Genomic DNA, 17,726 nt, shown 5'->3' on the forward strand with positions numbered 1-17,726 from the left:
AATAGCCTACATACTGATGGACTTCTACAAATGCTTAAATTGCCTTCCATTTTGTTCCATGCAAACCCCAACTTTGTTATGCATGTAGTACTTCTTCTCCACTATTATGGTACTGTATTGCTGTTTTACTACCGCAGGTGCATTCACCTCTCGTACAAATCCAGTAAGTTCCTTATACTGTAATTTGATTTATCTAATCAAACGTGACCAGTTGCATGCACACGCTCATTGATTTCATGATGATTTTTTTATTTACCAGTAGCATTTATAGACAGTATTCATTCAAAGCACTATTAGAACTTTGTAATTGTAAAATAACTAAGAATATTTGCAGTTGTGTTTTTTCCTTTATTAATCCTCCAAGTTTAACAATCTGGGTAGTATTTTAATTTTTTAACATAATTAGTTTTAATTGAGACCTAGAAGTGTACATTTACAACAGCAAACACTTTGAATACCATTTAATAAAACATTAAAATACACTAATTTCGTTATATCTCTTTAACCAATGAAGATACCAAAAAACATTAAATACAAAAATTATAGCAAATTTCAAGGGCTACAATGGGGTTAGTAATGAAACGCATGTTGCCATTTGAAATTTTTGAGATAACAGCTTTTGAAACTTCAAAAAGTTTGAAAATGCGTAACGTAAGTAAAAAGATAGCAAAAGGGTTGAAACCAGAGTTTTTGAAAGCTCATTTATTAATTAAAGTGTTATCAAAATTTGAACCCCCCACAAAATTCCACCTCTTTACAGTGAAAAGTAGTTCAAAGGTCTATTTTTTGTACGTTTTTGAACACCCTGTAAATAGGAATGAAGATAATTTAAATCTTTTTCCACTAAAATACTCAGGACTAAAGGACCTTTAAAAAGAGGTATAACACGACCCCCCTTTACATTTGAAAATTTCCCAAAAACCACCCCCACCCCCCAAAATCTGCCCTTTGGGGTGCTTTTTTGGGGTTGAAAATAATTTAGCTGAATTCCTTGGGGTCAAAATAGGGGGTTCCAGTTGCAATTAGGTTTCCATTTGCTTTCATATTGGAGCTATACAAGCCGGCCGGGTGGTCTGAGACACCCTGTAGATTCATATCAATGAAGGACATTTTATTAATTGTTGCATCTACATTACTTTTACTTATATAAAGTGTGTTGATGGTATAGATAAATAAGTATGTCTATGTGCCAATATTGTTCATCTTTTGAAAGATAATTCCAGCTTTTAGACTGTCCAAAACAATTAATTGTATACTAGTTGCTATACCCGTGCTTCGCTACGGGGTGAGAATACAGAAAAGAATAATTCGGGTTTACTTTGAGATACTATAATATACTATAAGAAACAGTTACAACACACTTAATAGGAAACATGTAGGCAAAGGCTCAATCGTGCTTATTGATTATTCAAATGAAGATCTCTCAATGTATTACAATACTATCATTTTATATAGTGTATACCATTTAAAATATATATGCTAAAGTATAATTCATTAACCACATGTCACCAAGAAACAATTCTCCTTGTAAACAAATTAAATTAAATAGCAGAACAGCATTTCTGACAACAGCTGGAGTTTCATAACAATGTTTGTTCCCCATGTTAATCTTATGGAGAAATTTGAAACTTTAAAGGGCCCCAGGGCCTCATTCTTTAATTATTTAGCTAAAAAGAAAGTTTCCTGCACAACTTCAGTTACGCTCTTTCCAATGACACCAAAATCATGTCAATCGGTTCAGTAGTTTTGGAGGAGTAATTGTCACAAAAAACTTGCTTGCATATTAAATAAGTAATAGATACTTTTTTAGGGAAATGTGTTTACACTCAAGGTGGTACCTAATCCTGTAGTGTGAGACTCACAAAGAAAACATTAATCGTACACCCAAGCACTAGACGCTGATGTTTAGGAAAACTTATACAGTAGCTAGGTACCTATAACACACAGCCAATCGCCCTCATGTACTATACAACGCTCATGGTGGATGTGATAGAAATACCCACACAGTGCTCCTCACTAGGGACCTTCCTTGCTCGTCACAAGCATATTTCCTGCACAACTTACATATTAGAGCTGAAAGCACACGGTTGGTCCATAAGCAAGTATTCTCTGTATACCTTACTCCTCTGTGGGGACTCATATGGATTTAAGACCCATAGACAACCTATTGAAAACCTTGTGTAGTCTTCAGACGCTTGTCTGGCTTCTTATTACACATTTATATCTAAACTGCAATGTTATCTAGGTCTTTCTTTTAGCTAGGAGGATGTTCTAGACTAAGTGCTACCAGAAGTCCAAGCTGTCCTCATCATCCATTATGCCCTCAAAAACCGATTCAATGAACATATACCTACAATGTAGAGTGTCCTCCAGGCGGAGCATATGCCGAGCTGGACAGCGGAAGAATGTGTTTTCTGCGTCGTCAGGAACACCCAGACAGTTAAAGCAGTCTGGTAAACTGCGGACTGGCCCATCATGTCTGCAGATACAACTGAAAATAGCCGTGACCTGAATGTGACTAAGATCGGTTGCTTCTTTAGCCAAGACCATGTATTGGAAGCTTCCATTAAATAGAGTTCTAATAAGTTTTACTTTCAGGTGTATCTCCACCACAGACTGTACTGGAGGAGAGCTCGACTGTCCCGACTCCTAAGTCAGTTTGTGCTGCTGATGTTGGCCTGGTACACGGCCCTGTCTAGAGTCATGGACAACATGCACCACGCGACTGACGTACTCGCTGGCATCGCCATAGGCTCCATCTGGGCACTTTTCATGGTTGGTTTTTTTACCTGAGAGCTAATCTTAGGCATTACTAACGCTACCGCTTTTTCCAACAGAGATGGGTGTTAAAATAAACTTTATCGAGTACCAGTATGGTAAATGGACTATTATCTATTATTGTATACAACGTTTTTACTAGGAATAAATGTCATGTAGAATGGCTTTGACTATAAACTTTGTCTTGTAGAAGGTACTATAGCATACAAAAACTTTACTTCCCCAAATATACAAGATGCATATTGTATTATATTCAAAATATTGTTTCTTGAGTACCTAACTGAACAGTGATGACCTAGCTCAAGTCAAAATTACAGCAGTGTTTGTTTACATAGATTTACTTTATAAAAATACAAGTCGCCATACCCGTGCTTCACAGTGGGATGAAAACGCTAAAGAGAGGTTATCATAAAAGTTGTTCACCAATCTTGAATCATGGTACCAAGTAACTTTTAAGTTTTCTTACTCCACACTCGATGACCGCAAAAGAGCTACTAAGGCCTCTTTTAATTGTTGCAGGCCATCTTCGCAATCGACATGCGCTTGGGTTCCAACAACGTAACGAAAGAGGAGTTACGATCGTTGAGGGCCACTCCGCTAGGGACCCCGGGACCTAACCAAGTGTAGCATCAGGCCACTCCTTGTACATATGCACATAGTGTCATTTTACATGTCTATACTGACTTAGCTGATTAAGTACCCCAGTCATTCCAGTCTCAAGCTTTGTATTATAGGTTTAGTTTTATTTATGTGATTAAATTAGTGTTAAGTTGCTGTTAGTGCTAATTATTGTAAATAGAATATTTTATACAAATGGAATTCATGTTTCTTTTTTCCTTAACGTTGTCAATCATGTTATTGTAAATGATATTATGTAAATAATTGTCTGTGTAACCCCCGTGGTTCTAGTGTACACTTTTATATCTGAAGGCCAAGTGGAATGAAAGAAGACACAATCTGTGTTGGAAGGACAAAGTGAAGAAAGACCTGAGAAATCTTGGCATGGCTATGGAAGTAGCAGGAGACTGAAGAAAGTGGAGGCAGTCTTGGTAAAGCCAAAACCCAACTTGGTTTCTAAAGGCTACATTCAAGTAGAGAATCCTAAGTAAGTAGGAATTAATGAAATATAAAATGTTCTATGTGGATGTGAATATTTCGTAGGTAAATACCCAAAAGGTATTTAAAAGAAATGGGAGTCCACACAATCACCTAGAAAATGCACAAACAGGAGTATTTATAATGTTTAGAATGTTTTATCATTAACAATCTTTTATGGATAGTATGTCAACAAAAATTTTTATTTAAGGCTTTAGTATCACAAACAGGTTATTTGAAGGAAGAAAAGTAAATAGATTTGGTAACAACAATAAAGTTAAAACATATTAATTTTGAAATAAGTTACCTTCGCATCTTTGTAGATGAAAAGTGAAAATGATGTATCGCAGTTTCAGTATCCTAACTCTAGTTTTCAAATAGAATCATTAGGCCTGTAACTTATCTTCAAATAAAAACTTTTTAGAACTGAAAAAGTGAGCAAATTACTATTGCAAAGTCTGGAATCTAATCCCCTTTGATTGTTCTTAGAACAAAAGGTAATGCTAGATTAAAGCACAAAACAGTGTCACATTGTGTACCTGAAATCTTCCTTGAATTTATCCTAAGACATTGTGAATATCCGTTTCATTAAACTAATAATGGTAGGAAGAGTTTGTAATAATTATTTTAAAAAGATTTACACTCAATCACCAATAATATTTCTCTACTAAAGTAAGTATGATATAGTTTAAAGAAATTAAACACCAAACATTAAGGTTTTGATTAATTCACATGGGTAGGTATTTAAAAAAAGTTATACCTTTATTGATACAGTTAAAACATTACAAAATATTCCCTACTGCTTCATAAACTCACACATCTGTTTAGGTTTGCTGAACCAAAACCTAATCAAGTCCACTTCTATATCAACAGAACTTTTGGTGTGAAACTTATAAGTCTGAGGCAAGTCAAATTTCAGTTCAGCCACCACCTTAGCCTCGACCCCCCACGCTTTAGCTTTACTCAAAATGTGTTCTCTAGTCGATGTTTTATGAAGTGAATACACAGCCGTGTTTGCCAGCCTAAGTCCTACCTTAACAAAGTCCAAGTCAATGCCCTTCTGCCTCGTTCCAAAGGGTGGGTTCATGACAACAGTGTCAAAGAAATTGTTCCACCTATCATCGAGCTTACACACGTCACACAAAACACTATCACAATCGTCCACTCCTAGATCTTCGCGGTTCTCGCTAAATATATCAAGAGCTTCATGGTCAATGTCGAAACCGATGCATGAGCCGGCTCCGAGCAGAACTGAGCCAAATGTCAACATACCACAGCCACAACCCAGGTCTGCCACTACCTGAAACATCAAATATGGTAGGCTAGTTTAAACTTAAACAAACATTGTAGATACTAGAGTAGACATCCCATCTAAAAGGACCAGCTGTAGTCAATTTTCCAATCCCATCTAAAAGGACCAGCTGTAGTCAATTTTCCAATCCCATCTAAAAGGACCAGCTGTAGTCAATTTTCCAATCCCATCTAAAAGGACCAGCTGTAGTCAATTTTCCAATCCCATCTAAAAGGACCAGCTGTAGTCAATTTTCCAATCCCATCTAAAAGGACCAGCTGTAGTCAATTTTTCAATGCCATCTAAAAGGACCAGCTGTAGTCAATTTTCCATACAAATAGTCGAATGAGCCACAACAGGACCTACTTGAGGATTGAGCTCACTAATGAAAAAAATATCAATTAACTATCAATTATTGAGATGCAGATGCCCCCCTATGTGTGTATTTTAACCCAAATATGAGAAAAGGATGAGTGTAGTATAGAGTCTGATGATCAGTGTAGCTTTGTTACTGACTAATATCAGCTGTTTCATTAGTCAGGATCTTTATTTAAAGCCCAATGCTCAGGAACAGCTGGGTCCAGTTTTGAACCATCAAAAAGCTACTGACTTTTCTCAGGATCGATCCGGCAACCTTTTGATTGTTAGTGGGAGCACTATAACCACTAAGTCAGTTTATATTTTTCTCTCTTAACTTCTGTTAAGATCTTTTATGTGACATAGAATATGTTATATATTAAATTGTCCTTTTAGTTTGGCATGGTTTTAAAATCGGTGAATACAATAAATTAGAAGTAATTGATAGAACACACTGGACCATATTCTGATAAGAGTGTCAATTCAACTACAGTACTGTACTTTCATTATCTTGCAATAACTTTTTCATTGCATAAGGTGTGTTTCTAGCCTAGTGGTTAGCGTCTGACTTCGGTGCGGGAGGGACGGATTCGATTCCCAGCATGCCCACAAAGCATATAGGCCTATGGGTTTGGACCGCTTTTCCCAAAAAGTGTTTTAATATCATTCTCTCTCATCTCATCTAACAAATGCCAATGGTGTAGACAAGAGAAACAACAGGGAAAACACAGTGTTGTATGCTTAATGGTTAGGGAGAAAATTCCCAGATTTTAAAAATTTAAAATCCCTGTATTATTCTTATGGATAAAAAGTAGACTGTTGTTATTACATGAATATTTGACATGATTTGTTAGGTTATGGATATGTTTTTATCAAATTTGGAAAATTAATTAGTTTTATACTATACTATAACATTTTGATCAGAATACACTTTTTTCTTTACCCTGTAGTAGCAAACTTAAGTAGGCTAAACGTTACATATTAAATGGGGAATGATTACAAAATTAATTAGAAAGTTTCAAAATGTTATTTTTTGGGGTCAAATATGAGAAACACTAATTTTTACCCTGTAAAACCTGTTCCCGCAGTCCTATTATGCTGGTTCAGGTACTCATTTGAGTACGTAAAAATGAAACAACGGTTTATGCGTTTTTACCAAATAATTTCATTGAAGTCATCATCTCATCTCGGGATAGGCTATCATAACAAAAACAAAAAAAAAAAAACGTCCAGGGTGTAGGCCTTACTATGAGATCTACAGTTAAATAGCTTATTTCCTATAACTATTCAAGTATAAACTTAAAGTGGTCTTTTTTTCCTGAGCAATCCTCAATTACAATGGTTCTTGATGCTTTCAAAATTTATACAAGATTAAACATTTCTGCCACAAATTATGTACGGTACCGGTAACTGTGATTTATTACACCAGTTACAAAGAATTATGATGTTCCATTGAATCTAAGAAACCACATATTTTACCTTTCCCTCCAAGTCTCCAAAGCTAGTTTGTATAGTGTAGAGCATACAAGCCGCCAAGTGTGGACTAGTAGCATACTGCTCAAGGTGGATCTTGGGGTCCTCAAACACTTCAACCTGTTGCAAATATTGCTCTAGCTTCTTCAACTTCATCCTCGCCATTCTCACGGTTTGATGTCGTAACGTGGAAGTACTGGGAGAATCACGTTGCCGAACAGAGAGTCTTGAGGGACAAAAAACCCGAAGGACGCTTGTGCTTGTATAACAGCTCCTCGTTGGACCGAAGACAAGTGTTCAGATCCTGGGCTTGGTGCCTGAAACACAATCGTAGATGAAATTTGAGAAATATATGTTAAGTTAGTATGTGATGGACTTGGTTAAATAGGAATGTTGACTATGGATAGTCACTGACTATTGGATACTGAAGTAGACATTCCATCTATATGGACCAGCTGTTGCCAATTTTTTTACTGAAAAGAACGCAAGTTAGTTGTGTAAGCCAGTCACAGAATGTGCTGCAGTAATGTCTAAAATTCAATGTTCTGCCTTAATTTTTGTTGCTTACCAAGCTTATGGGTCATAACTTTTGATATAGCTCACAATAAGTCATTCCATTAGTTTGACTTGATAAAAAACTGTGTGTATTCAAGCAAAATAGGTAATTTAGGTATATCAGCAAAATCTGTCGGTGGCTCACATCAACTATGACACTATTGATAAAAATGGCGACAAATTTAACATGGGGATCGGGGATGGAATGTCTAGTTGTATCAAAAGTCAAAGATACCTTAGGTGCAGCTTGAATAATTACAAGGTTTGACAATAAACATGAAAATTTAATTCGGTTTATGAGTAAAATTAGTTTTAGTTTTTAAAATTTAATTATGTTAATTTAGAAATGCTTTGTAATACATGTTATTATTAAGATTGTTTTGTAAAAAATATGTTGGAATAAAAAAATCTTGAATCTGGAATTTTTAAATAAGGATTACTATTATTAAGTTAGGTTGTGCTTTTAGGTTTATGCTTCATGGTGAGTTGTTAGGTTTTACTTTTTGCCTTACACGGTAAGATTTGCCTTACATTTCCTGGTACTGAAGAGATGGCTAATGGGGTTGATGTTAAAGGTACAACTCCTTGCTTTAAAAGCTGCAGCTTCTTCAATTGTAAATCTTCTAGAAGAATTTTTCTATTTTCTGGAACATAACAAAGTATTTCCGACATCAAGATGGTGGATAGTTAACAAACCTGTAAAAGTGTTCTCTTTTGAAAACATAAAAAAGTCATTTTATTCCCAAATTCTAGTAAAAAAAGTTATATAGCGTAGTATACACTTTGTGCTGCAATAGTTTATAAACTAATTTACCTTTTAACCATCAATAAATAAACTCAAATGTTAGGATAGTATGCACTTCTGAGAACTGATAAGTGAAAACCTGATAAGACTGGAAGTTTAGAGCCTGCAGTCTGGTCAAGGGCATTGGACTATAGTCCGTCCGTTTGGCTATGTTACCCAGCGGATTAGGAACCTTCTCGGAACTCGACTCACCCTTCAGACCCGCTCGCCAGGCTGGCCGTTGATATAATGTTTACCTACCTTACCACAGATCTGTAACTTTTTGTTTATTTTAAGTTAAAATTAAATTGTTCTTTGTATATTTGAGTTCTACATGAAATTCCAAGAATAATGAGTCCAAACACGATGTGGATACTTAATATCTACGATCTGAAAGTCGGGCAAAGCTGGTGACGATACAGAGTAATTGTAATACTTTCAGATCAAGTATCCACATCGTGTTTGGGCTCATTATTTTTGGAATTTCGTGTAGAACTCAAGTGTATAAAGAAAAATGTATTTTAACTTAAAACAAAAAAAGTTACAGATATGTGGGACTGTGACAGTGGGTGAGTCACTGTTTGTCTCCGGCCAGCCCGACGAACGGGTCGAGAGGGTGAGTTGAGTTCCGAGACAGTCCCTAATCTGCTGGGTATCATAGCCAAACGGACGGACTATAGGTCAGGGTCACATGCAGCTGATAGTGGCAGGTAAGTTAGACTACAAAGGACTTTTATTGTTGTTTTCATATTGAGATCTAAAAATAATTTATTGTTTTTGGTTGTTTGATTTTACTTGGTTGATATCTAATAAATACAAGCACTTGTAACTTGCATAACTGTTTATTCATAACTGGGAAGTAAAATATTATTGTATGAACAATGTAAATAAATAATTAACATATGGCTTAATACTAGGTGGCGTTCGCAGAGGCATCCACAAAATTGAGCGGAGTCATCAAGGGTTCATATTAAGTTATATTGTTTTTGTCATACTGCAGTAAAAACAGTCGTCATTGGTGCATGCTTTGCGGGTCTAAAGTAGCATTTTTACTCTTTAGGGAATAAAATTCGTTTTTAGCCTCTATGGAGTAAAACTCAGCTGTTGTCAACTCAGTTGTAAATTTCTATTGTAAACTATTGATTACGTATCGAAATATGTATCGATTCGTGCTTCGTAATCATTTTAACATACAGTCTACAGACTCTTCCCATAGCATTTTAGCATTGCAGATACATTAATCCATTCTTACACTCAACACTGCTCACTAAAGGTGCTACTTCCTTCACCACCCCCTACGTCGTGGACCTGTTTCCCTCTCTTCCCATAGCATTTTAGGATTGCATATACATTTAATGTAATTGCCAAACACAGTTCCCACACTCTGCACTGCTAGCCTTACTACTTCCTTCACCATTTCCTACGTCATAGACCTGTTTCCTTCCTTTCTCATAGCATTTAAGTATTACAGATACATTTATCAAACTGCACAAACGGTTCCCCCACTATGCACTGCCAGCCTTTACTACTTCCTTCACCACTTCCTACGTCGTGGGGCCTGTTTCCTTCCCTTCTCATAGCATTTTAGGATTGAAGATACATTAATATAACTGCCACAGACGGATCTCACACTATGCTCATACTTTACCACTTCCTAAGCCACTTCCTACGTCGTGGACCTGTATTCATCACTTTCCATAGCATTTTAGTATTTTAGATACGTTAATCTAATTGCCACAAACATTCCCTCACTTCGTACATCTAGCCTTTACTACTTCTTTCACCATTTCCTATGTGGTGGGCATGCTTCAATCCCTTCTCATAGCATTTCAGCATTGCAGATACATTGAAACTGCTACAAACGGTTTCCAGTTCCTACACTCCACACTGCTCACCTTACTACTTCTTTCTCCTCTTCCTACGTCGCGGACCTGTTTCCCTCTCTTCCCATAGCATTTTAGGATTGTAGATACCTTAATATAATCGTCATAAACAGATCCCACACTCCAAACAACACGCCTTTACTACTTCCTTCACCACTTCCTACATCGCTGACCTGTGTTCCTCCCTTTCCTTAGCATTTTAGGATTGCAGATACCTTAATCTAATCGTCATAACCAGTTCCCACACTCCGGACAGCTCGCCTTGACTACTTCCTCCACCACTTCCTACATCGCAGACCTATTTTCCTCCCTTCCCATAGCATTTTAGGATTGTAGATACCTTAATCTAATCGTCATAAACAGTTTCCACACTCCGGACAGCTCGCCTTGACTACTTCCTTCACCACTTCCTTTGTCGCGGACCTGTTTTCCTCCCTTCCCATGGCATTTTAGGATTGCAGATACCCTAATCTAATCGTCACAAACAGTTCCCACAGTCCGGACTGCTTGCCTTTACTACTTCCTTCCCAAATTCCTACGTCACGGACCAGTTTCCCTCCCCTCCCATAGCATCATAGGATTGCAAATACCTTAATATAATCGTCACAAACAGTTCCCACAGTCCGGACTGCTTGCCTTTACTACAGGGTGGCGCAGAGAAACGGGAAATTTTGAAGTCGTTGTTGGTACACCTGTATGTCTTGTAGGAATAAGAAACTGAAGTCATGACACCAAGTAGTAATGGACATTTAGTTGAGATGGAACAGTGGAGTGGTGCGGAGCGTGCAGTCGCCGTGAGAGCGTACTACAAAAATGGTGACAGTACAACAGCTGCAAATGTTTGGATGTCTATCATTTTCATTTAAATGGACATGTCAATAAGCAGAACATGCTTTACTGCGCTGAACGAAATCCACTGAACTTCATCAACGTCCGTTACACAGTTCCAAAGTTACTGTATGGTATGCAATGTCTTGTCTTGGTGTGATTGGACCTTACTTTTTTGAGGATGAAGATGGTTCTACTGTAACTGTCACAACGTTACATTCATATGCTGGAGACATTTTTTTTCTCCACGGCTTCATGCTTTTCCAGATATTGAAATTCAGCAAACCTGGTTTCAACAAGACCACACAAGAAACCCTCACACACTGCTAATCTGTCAATGGCTGCATGGGGACGTTTGTTTGGAGAGCGCATCATTTTAAGGAACGTTAACGTCCATAGTCTCCAGAAATCTCAGTGCGCGACTTCTTTTTATGTGGACATCTAATGAGCGTTGTGTACCTGACTAGACCAAGAAATCTTATTGAGCTCAAGACTCAGATTGAAGAACACGTTTCCAACATCCCAGAGGACACATTGCGTTTCACAATGTTAAGTCTTCAAAATCGATTGAACGAATACGCCCAAAAGACAGCCCTTAATTGATGGGATTTTTAAAATGCGATTTTTAACTTTTATTCCTATTTCAAACATTTCTTATGTATTTTCCACACTTGGCCAATACATTTTCAGCATTAAAGATTTTTTTGTAAAATTTTCTTGGCATATTATGATTATTTCAAAATTTTCCGTTTCTCTGCGCCACCCTGTAGCCTACTTCCTTTACCACTTCCTACGTCACGGACCTCTTTCCCTCCCTTTCCATAGCATTTTAGGATTGCAGATACCTTAATCTAATTGTCAAAAACAGTTCCTAAACTTCGGACAGCTCGCCTTGACTACTTCATCCACCACTTTCTACATCGCAGACCTGTTTTCCTCCCTTCCCATACCATTTTAGGAATTGTAGATACCTTAATCTTTTCGTCAAAAACAGTTCCCAAACTCCGGACAGCTCGCCTTGACTACTTCATCCACCACTTTCTACATCGCAGACCCGTTTTCCTCCCTTCCCATGCCATTTTAGGATTGTAGATACCTTAATCTAATCGTCACAAACAGTTCCCACAGTCCGGACTGCTTGAATTTACTACTTCCTTCACCACTTCCTACGTCAAGGACCTGTTTCCCTCCCTTCCCATAGCATCACAGGACTGTAAATACCTGAATCTAATGGTCACAAACAGGTCCCACACCTCGAACAGCTCGCCTTCACTACTTCCTTCACCATTTCCTACGTCGCGGACCTTTTTCCTTCCCTTCCAATAGCATTTTAGGATTGCAGATATCTTAATCTAATCGTCATAAACAGTTTCCACACTCCAGACTGCTCACCTTTACTACTTCCTTCACCTCTTCCTACGTCACGGACCTCAAGCTAGTGTTGATTATATTTATAATCCATACCGTTTCAGTTCTAATATCTGTGAAATAATGCTTATCAGCTATTTATTTATCTACTGCATTTAAAAGTCAACAGCTGATCATATGTCTTTGTTTATGTGACAAATACTGCTTCCATAAGGATTACATTGAAACTTTGAGACCCAGTGGGGCGGATTCCTGAGAGACTTTTTCAACGTCATATAGATGTTGGCACTCACCGATATGGTCTTTATTGCCATGCAAAATTTGAAAACGATTGATTCAGCCGTCTAGGAGGAGTTTGCGTATTACGAAATGCATAAGAGTCGACGTATAAGAGCTTCGCTCAAAAATTTAAATGTGATACTGGACTTAGGCTAAATAACAACTTAGTATTACTTACCCTAATGAAAACAAGGAAACTTTTTTTCGGTTAATGTGACTTATCACAGAACTAACCACTACCTACACAACCCTCAACAATAGGCCTGTACTCTGCCATTGTTGTCTCAACTTATTGAACAGCCGTCCACATATATTTATTATTTATATAGATTGATCTTTGAACCCCACCACAGGGCGAGGCTCAAGTAGGCTAAGCGAGCTGACAGGAGAAAACTCATGTCCCATGGGAACCTGGCATTAAAACAGCCTTAACAACACAGCCATTGCCCAGAATAGGCTAACTTATATTTACTGTGAAAACCCTCACAAAATCTAAGGAAACGATGGACCTACTAAGTTAAAACTAGAGGTCGTCCAGTGGTCGAAGCTTGACCAAAAATATTTAATGTACAGACTTCTTCATTTTCATCCCACACTGTGAATAAAACATGTGATTGGAATTTCTTCCATTTGTTTTGATTTTCTGTTTATATTTCGTCACCAGCATGGCAACTCATAAGATCCATGTTAATTTTTTCAATATATTTTAAATTCATTTTTGTGCTTATTTTTGAACCTATTTTAATTTAGGGATTCTTTAACCTATATAAAGGGATTCTGCACATCTAACTTACAGGTAAATATCTTTCCAACAGTACTTATGCGTAAATTTTCCCTGCAATGCACAATAGCTGAGAAAAAAGGTTGGTAATTATTTGGACGTAGTGACTACTCGCAAAAGTGAAATTTTCTTTTTTCATAATGACCTAAATTTCACGCTGAATCCGAAAATGACGTTTTTATTTTTCGGAAAATACCGGAAATTCCCGAAAAAAGGGAAAACGGGGAATTTTTATTTTACTCAAAATACGTCATGTGGGTACTCAAAATACGCGGAATATTGTGTAAATTAAGAATATGCAAAAATTGATCCGATGAAAAACACCGGAGATAGGGCGAAAAAACTGAATAATCGGTTAGGTTAGGCTTGGTAAGGTTAGGTTAGGTTTGTTTAGGTTAGGTTCGGTTATAGGTTAGTATAGGTTAAGTTTGTTAAGGTTAGGTTAGGTTTGGTTAGGTTAGGCTAGGTTAAGTTAGGTAAGGTTAGGTTTGGTTAGGTTAGTTTGGATTTGGTTAGGTTAGGTTAGTTTAGATTTGGTCAGGTTAGGTTAGGTTAGGTTTGGTTTGGTTAGGTTGGGTTTGGTTTGGTTAGGTTAGGTTTGGTTAGGTTAGGTTTTGTTTGGTTAGGTTTGGTTAGGTTAGGTTAGTTTACTTACAATACTCATGTTATTGATAAACTAACCTAACCAAACTTAACCTTAACTATTCAAACCGAACCTAACCAAACCTAACCTAACCTAACCGAACCTAACCGAACCTAACCAAACCTAACCTTACCTAACCTAACCTTAACAAACTTAACCTATACTAACCTAACCTAACCTAACCGAACCTAAACAAACCTAACGTAACCTTACCAAGCCTAACCTAACCGATTATTCAGTTTTTTCGCCCTATCTCCGGTGTTTTTCATCGGATCAAAAAAATTCTTGCATATTCTTAACCCTCCGAGTGTCACGCGTCATAAAAATGACGCACAACACACTTTGTGTAGGGTCATGCGTCACTTTTATGACGCACAAACATCGTTTACGGCGAAGGCTCTATGACTGACTGAATCGGATTGAACTGGATCGAGTTAGGTATCGTTCTTTCCGTAATATTCTAAGCTTTCTCCAGAGGTCTGTCTCTAAGCGCTATTCATTTTAGTTCCGAAAATATTGTAGCAGACAGCTGACGTGCGTTTATTTGTAAACAGCTAGGTTCCCCCGGACCGATGACTGATGTGTTTTATTACGTTTATCATTGTTTTAGTGTTAAAAATCAAAAGTAGTGATATACGTGGTGCATTATAAGAAGATTTAAGTGGTTTTGAAGTGCTGGTTGATGATCCTGAAGAAGTAGGTAGTGATATTGATGTAAATTATCAGCCAGATTCCTAGCTATGGTTAGGCTATGCATTCTTAGCTAAACGCTATGTACTGAAATCCGTTTTTCGCTCATAACTTATTTATTTGATAACTTACCTCGCTATATGATTATATATTTGTAATCCTCATTAAATTTAGAACAAAGTGGCTATTTTCAAATATTTATAGGCCTATAATTTATACAATTTCATTGAGCGCGAACTTATTTTTTTTTTGAAAATTTTCGAAATTATATTTTTTTTTTACCTAAAAATTTTTTTTTTGAAAAAATTTTCCTTATGTTTTATATATAATATTGAAGCCCATGATTTTCCAAACAAAATGGTATATAGAACATTAGAATTGACATTGTTTTAAGCTTCTCAGATCCGTTTTAATAAAACCTTGCAAAGGGGCCAAAAATAGGTGGACATTAAGGCCTAAACTATGGACACTCGGAGGGTTAATTTACACAATATTCCGCGTATTTTGAGTACCCACATGACGTATTTTGAGTAAAAAAAAAATTTCCCCGTTTTTCCCTTTTTTCGGGAATTTCCGGTATTTTCCAAAAAATAAAAACGTCATTTTCGGATTCAGCGTGAAATTTAGGTCATTATGAAAAAAGAAAATTTCACTTTTGCGAGTAGTCACTACGTCCAAATAATTACCAAAAGGGTTTAAAGAAACATGCTTGCCTATTAATATATAGATAGATATTTAAATTAGGCCTAATTTAGTTAGGGTAGGCCTATTTCAACTTACAGCTAAAAAGGGGTACACTTCCGTATCTGTTGTCAAAAACAACTGAATGAAAAATTATTTAATAAACTAATAAGTTATCGATTATTTCATTCGATATATCGTATGGTTAGGTTATTGATATTTCATTCGGTTGTTTTTGACAACAGATACTTACGGAAGTCTACCCCGAAAAAAAAACTTACCTCTTGCAGTTTGAGTCTGAAATGCCATACTAAGCTAGGCCTAGTTAGACCTTGCAAAAAATATGAGATAGGCCTATCAATGACACACTGGGATAAGGCCTAGGCTACTTAGGTAGGCTAGTTAAAAAAGGCCTTGGATCTAGGCCTAACTTAGGCTAGTTCTCTTGATTAAGCTTTTCCTAGGCTATTTTTGTATATTTAACAAAAATAGTAAATATGCACCTAAAATCTTCATGCTAAATCAAACACTAACATTATTATTTAAATAATTAAATTGAACATGGAACAACGTTATTATTGTAGGTCAGTGGGAACAACACAAAACAAAACACCTCGTAATAAAGATAGACCAAACGGAAAACGGAACGGACTTACACTGACACTGACACTGACAGGACAGACTGACACTGACGGACGGAGTGAAGGAGCTTGGATTGGAAGGAGACGAACGGGGACGACCGACGACGACGTACAGATAGGAGACAGGGCGACGGAAATGGACTGAGGAGACTGGTGGACTGGACTGGAGCACGGCACGGCCGCCTTTAACTACAGGACGCGGCCTGGTAGAATTGGCAACGTCGCAAGTAGTGGTGTTGTTCAGTGACATTACGTCCCATAAGATAACATGGCAGACAGGTGACATCAGCTCATTAATTCGTACTTTATTGATTTAAATTTATAAACATAAATTTATTAAAATATTGAAAATAAAACATACAGAATTGAAAACCGAAACAATATTAATTAAAATCTATATCTGTACATTTTCAAGCGGAGTCAATATAGTTGCCACTTCAAACTAGGCCGCGGACTGGAGTTAGTTACCGAAACAATATGAATTATAAATCAATTTTTCATTTCATTTTTTCTTTTTCGTTTCATCCTTTAGTTACAGAGGAGTGTGACGGTAAGTTGGGAACGTGTATGATGCTCATAAATTACCATACACTACAACATCTTAAACATTGTTATATTATAGATGACACTCTTCTTCATATGAAGTCCTCTCCTCTCAACATTCACTAGAGATTTTAAAGTGTTGAAAAGCCGACTCGCCCAATGTGAAGAACAAGACAAAAGCTGTTTGGTGCCAGTCTTGACTGGAGTCAACAAATTAGTGTGGGGAGAACGAAGTGACTATTCTGACATGCGATTATTCGCACCGTGCGAATAGCCACTGCCTTGGGAGAATGGGGAAGCACTACACCGTGTCACGAATGGGCAATGGGCATACATTGCCCAAACCAAATCAGTAAGAATATTTTCTAACCAAAATCTTAAAAAATTCTCAAATATGCTGAGTCAGGAGGGTTGGGAGGAGGTCTACTTTGCACCAGTAGAGTTGAAATTTAACATCTTCAACAGTATTTTTATGTATTACTTTGATATATGCTTTCCTATTACTAAATGTAGAGATACTGATCAAAAAGTCCCTTGGAATAATCATGAGCTAGAAACCGAGAGGAAAAAAATTATAGAAAAAAAGCACATTAGGGAGGATAACAAAAAATGAATCTTTAGTGAATTCAGCTAAAGAAATGAACAAAGCATTAAAAAAAAAATATTTTCAAAGCCAAACAAAGTTATATGGATGGAAAAATTTTGAGATCAGGGAATGTGTCCAAGACAACTTGGAATTTAATTAATTTAAATATAAAAAACAAAAAAAAAGTTGTGAAGAGCATAGATGAAATAGAGGTAAATTCAAAAGTATATAATGACCCTACGGTTATATGTAACACTTTTAATGATTTTTATGTCAATGTAGTTGATTCTGATGTAATTCCAAAAATAAATACACCCAATTTTTCAGTACCTAATTTAGTAATAAATAACCAAAAAAATTAATTTAGATGTGAACCAATCAGTGAGACAGATATCAGTAAAATAATTTCCATATTTGATAATAAACTATCATCAGGCTTCGACGATGTTCCCATAACAGTAATAAAGCAT

General features: G+C 36.7%; 2 protein-coding genes across 2 annotated transcripts in view; one reads left to right on the forward strand and one right to left on the reverse strand.

The window, feature by feature from the left end:
* Positions 1-3,597, forward strand: part of LOC128996789 (putative phosphatidate phosphatase) — a 49,230-nt gene extending 45,633 nt beyond the window's left edge. The window contains exons 6-7 of the mRNA XM_054422255.1: positions 2,599-2,775; positions 3,298-3,597. Coding sequence (XP_054278230.1) covers positions 2,599-2,775; positions 3,298-3,405 — 285 coding nt within the window. The 3' untranslated portion in view covers positions 3,406-3,597. The remainder of the gene's footprint in view (positions 1-2,598; positions 2,776-3,297) is intronic.
* A 1,017-nt stretch (positions 3,598-4,614) lies between these two features.
* Positions 4,615-16,109, reverse strand: LOC128996669 (rRNA N6-adenosine-methyltransferase METTL5-like). The gene is made up of 4 exons (XM_054422099.1): positions 15,768-16,109; positions 8,081-8,193; positions 7,001-7,311; positions 4,615-5,173 (listed from the first exon to the last, which is right to left on the reverse strand). The coding sequence occupies exons 3-4, from the start codon at positions 7,157-7,159 to the stop codon at positions 4,670-4,672; spliced, it is 663 nt and encodes a 220-aa protein (XP_054278074.1). The 5' UTR covers positions 7,160-7,311; positions 8,081-8,193; positions 15,768-16,109; the 3' UTR covers positions 4,615-4,669.
* Between the last annotated feature and the right edge of the window lie 1,617 nt (positions 16,110-17,726).

This window comes from Macrosteles quadrilineatus, unplaced genomic scaffold, assembly GCF_028750875.1.
Source record: "Macrosteles quadrilineatus isolate MER2022 unplaced genomic scaffold, UCM_ALF_1.0 Scaffold_6__1_contigs__length_79288215, whole genome shotgun sequence".
In the NCBI taxonomy this organism is placed as follows: Eukaryota; Metazoa; Arthropoda; class Insecta; order Hemiptera; family Cicadellidae; genus Macrosteles; species Macrosteles quadrilineatus.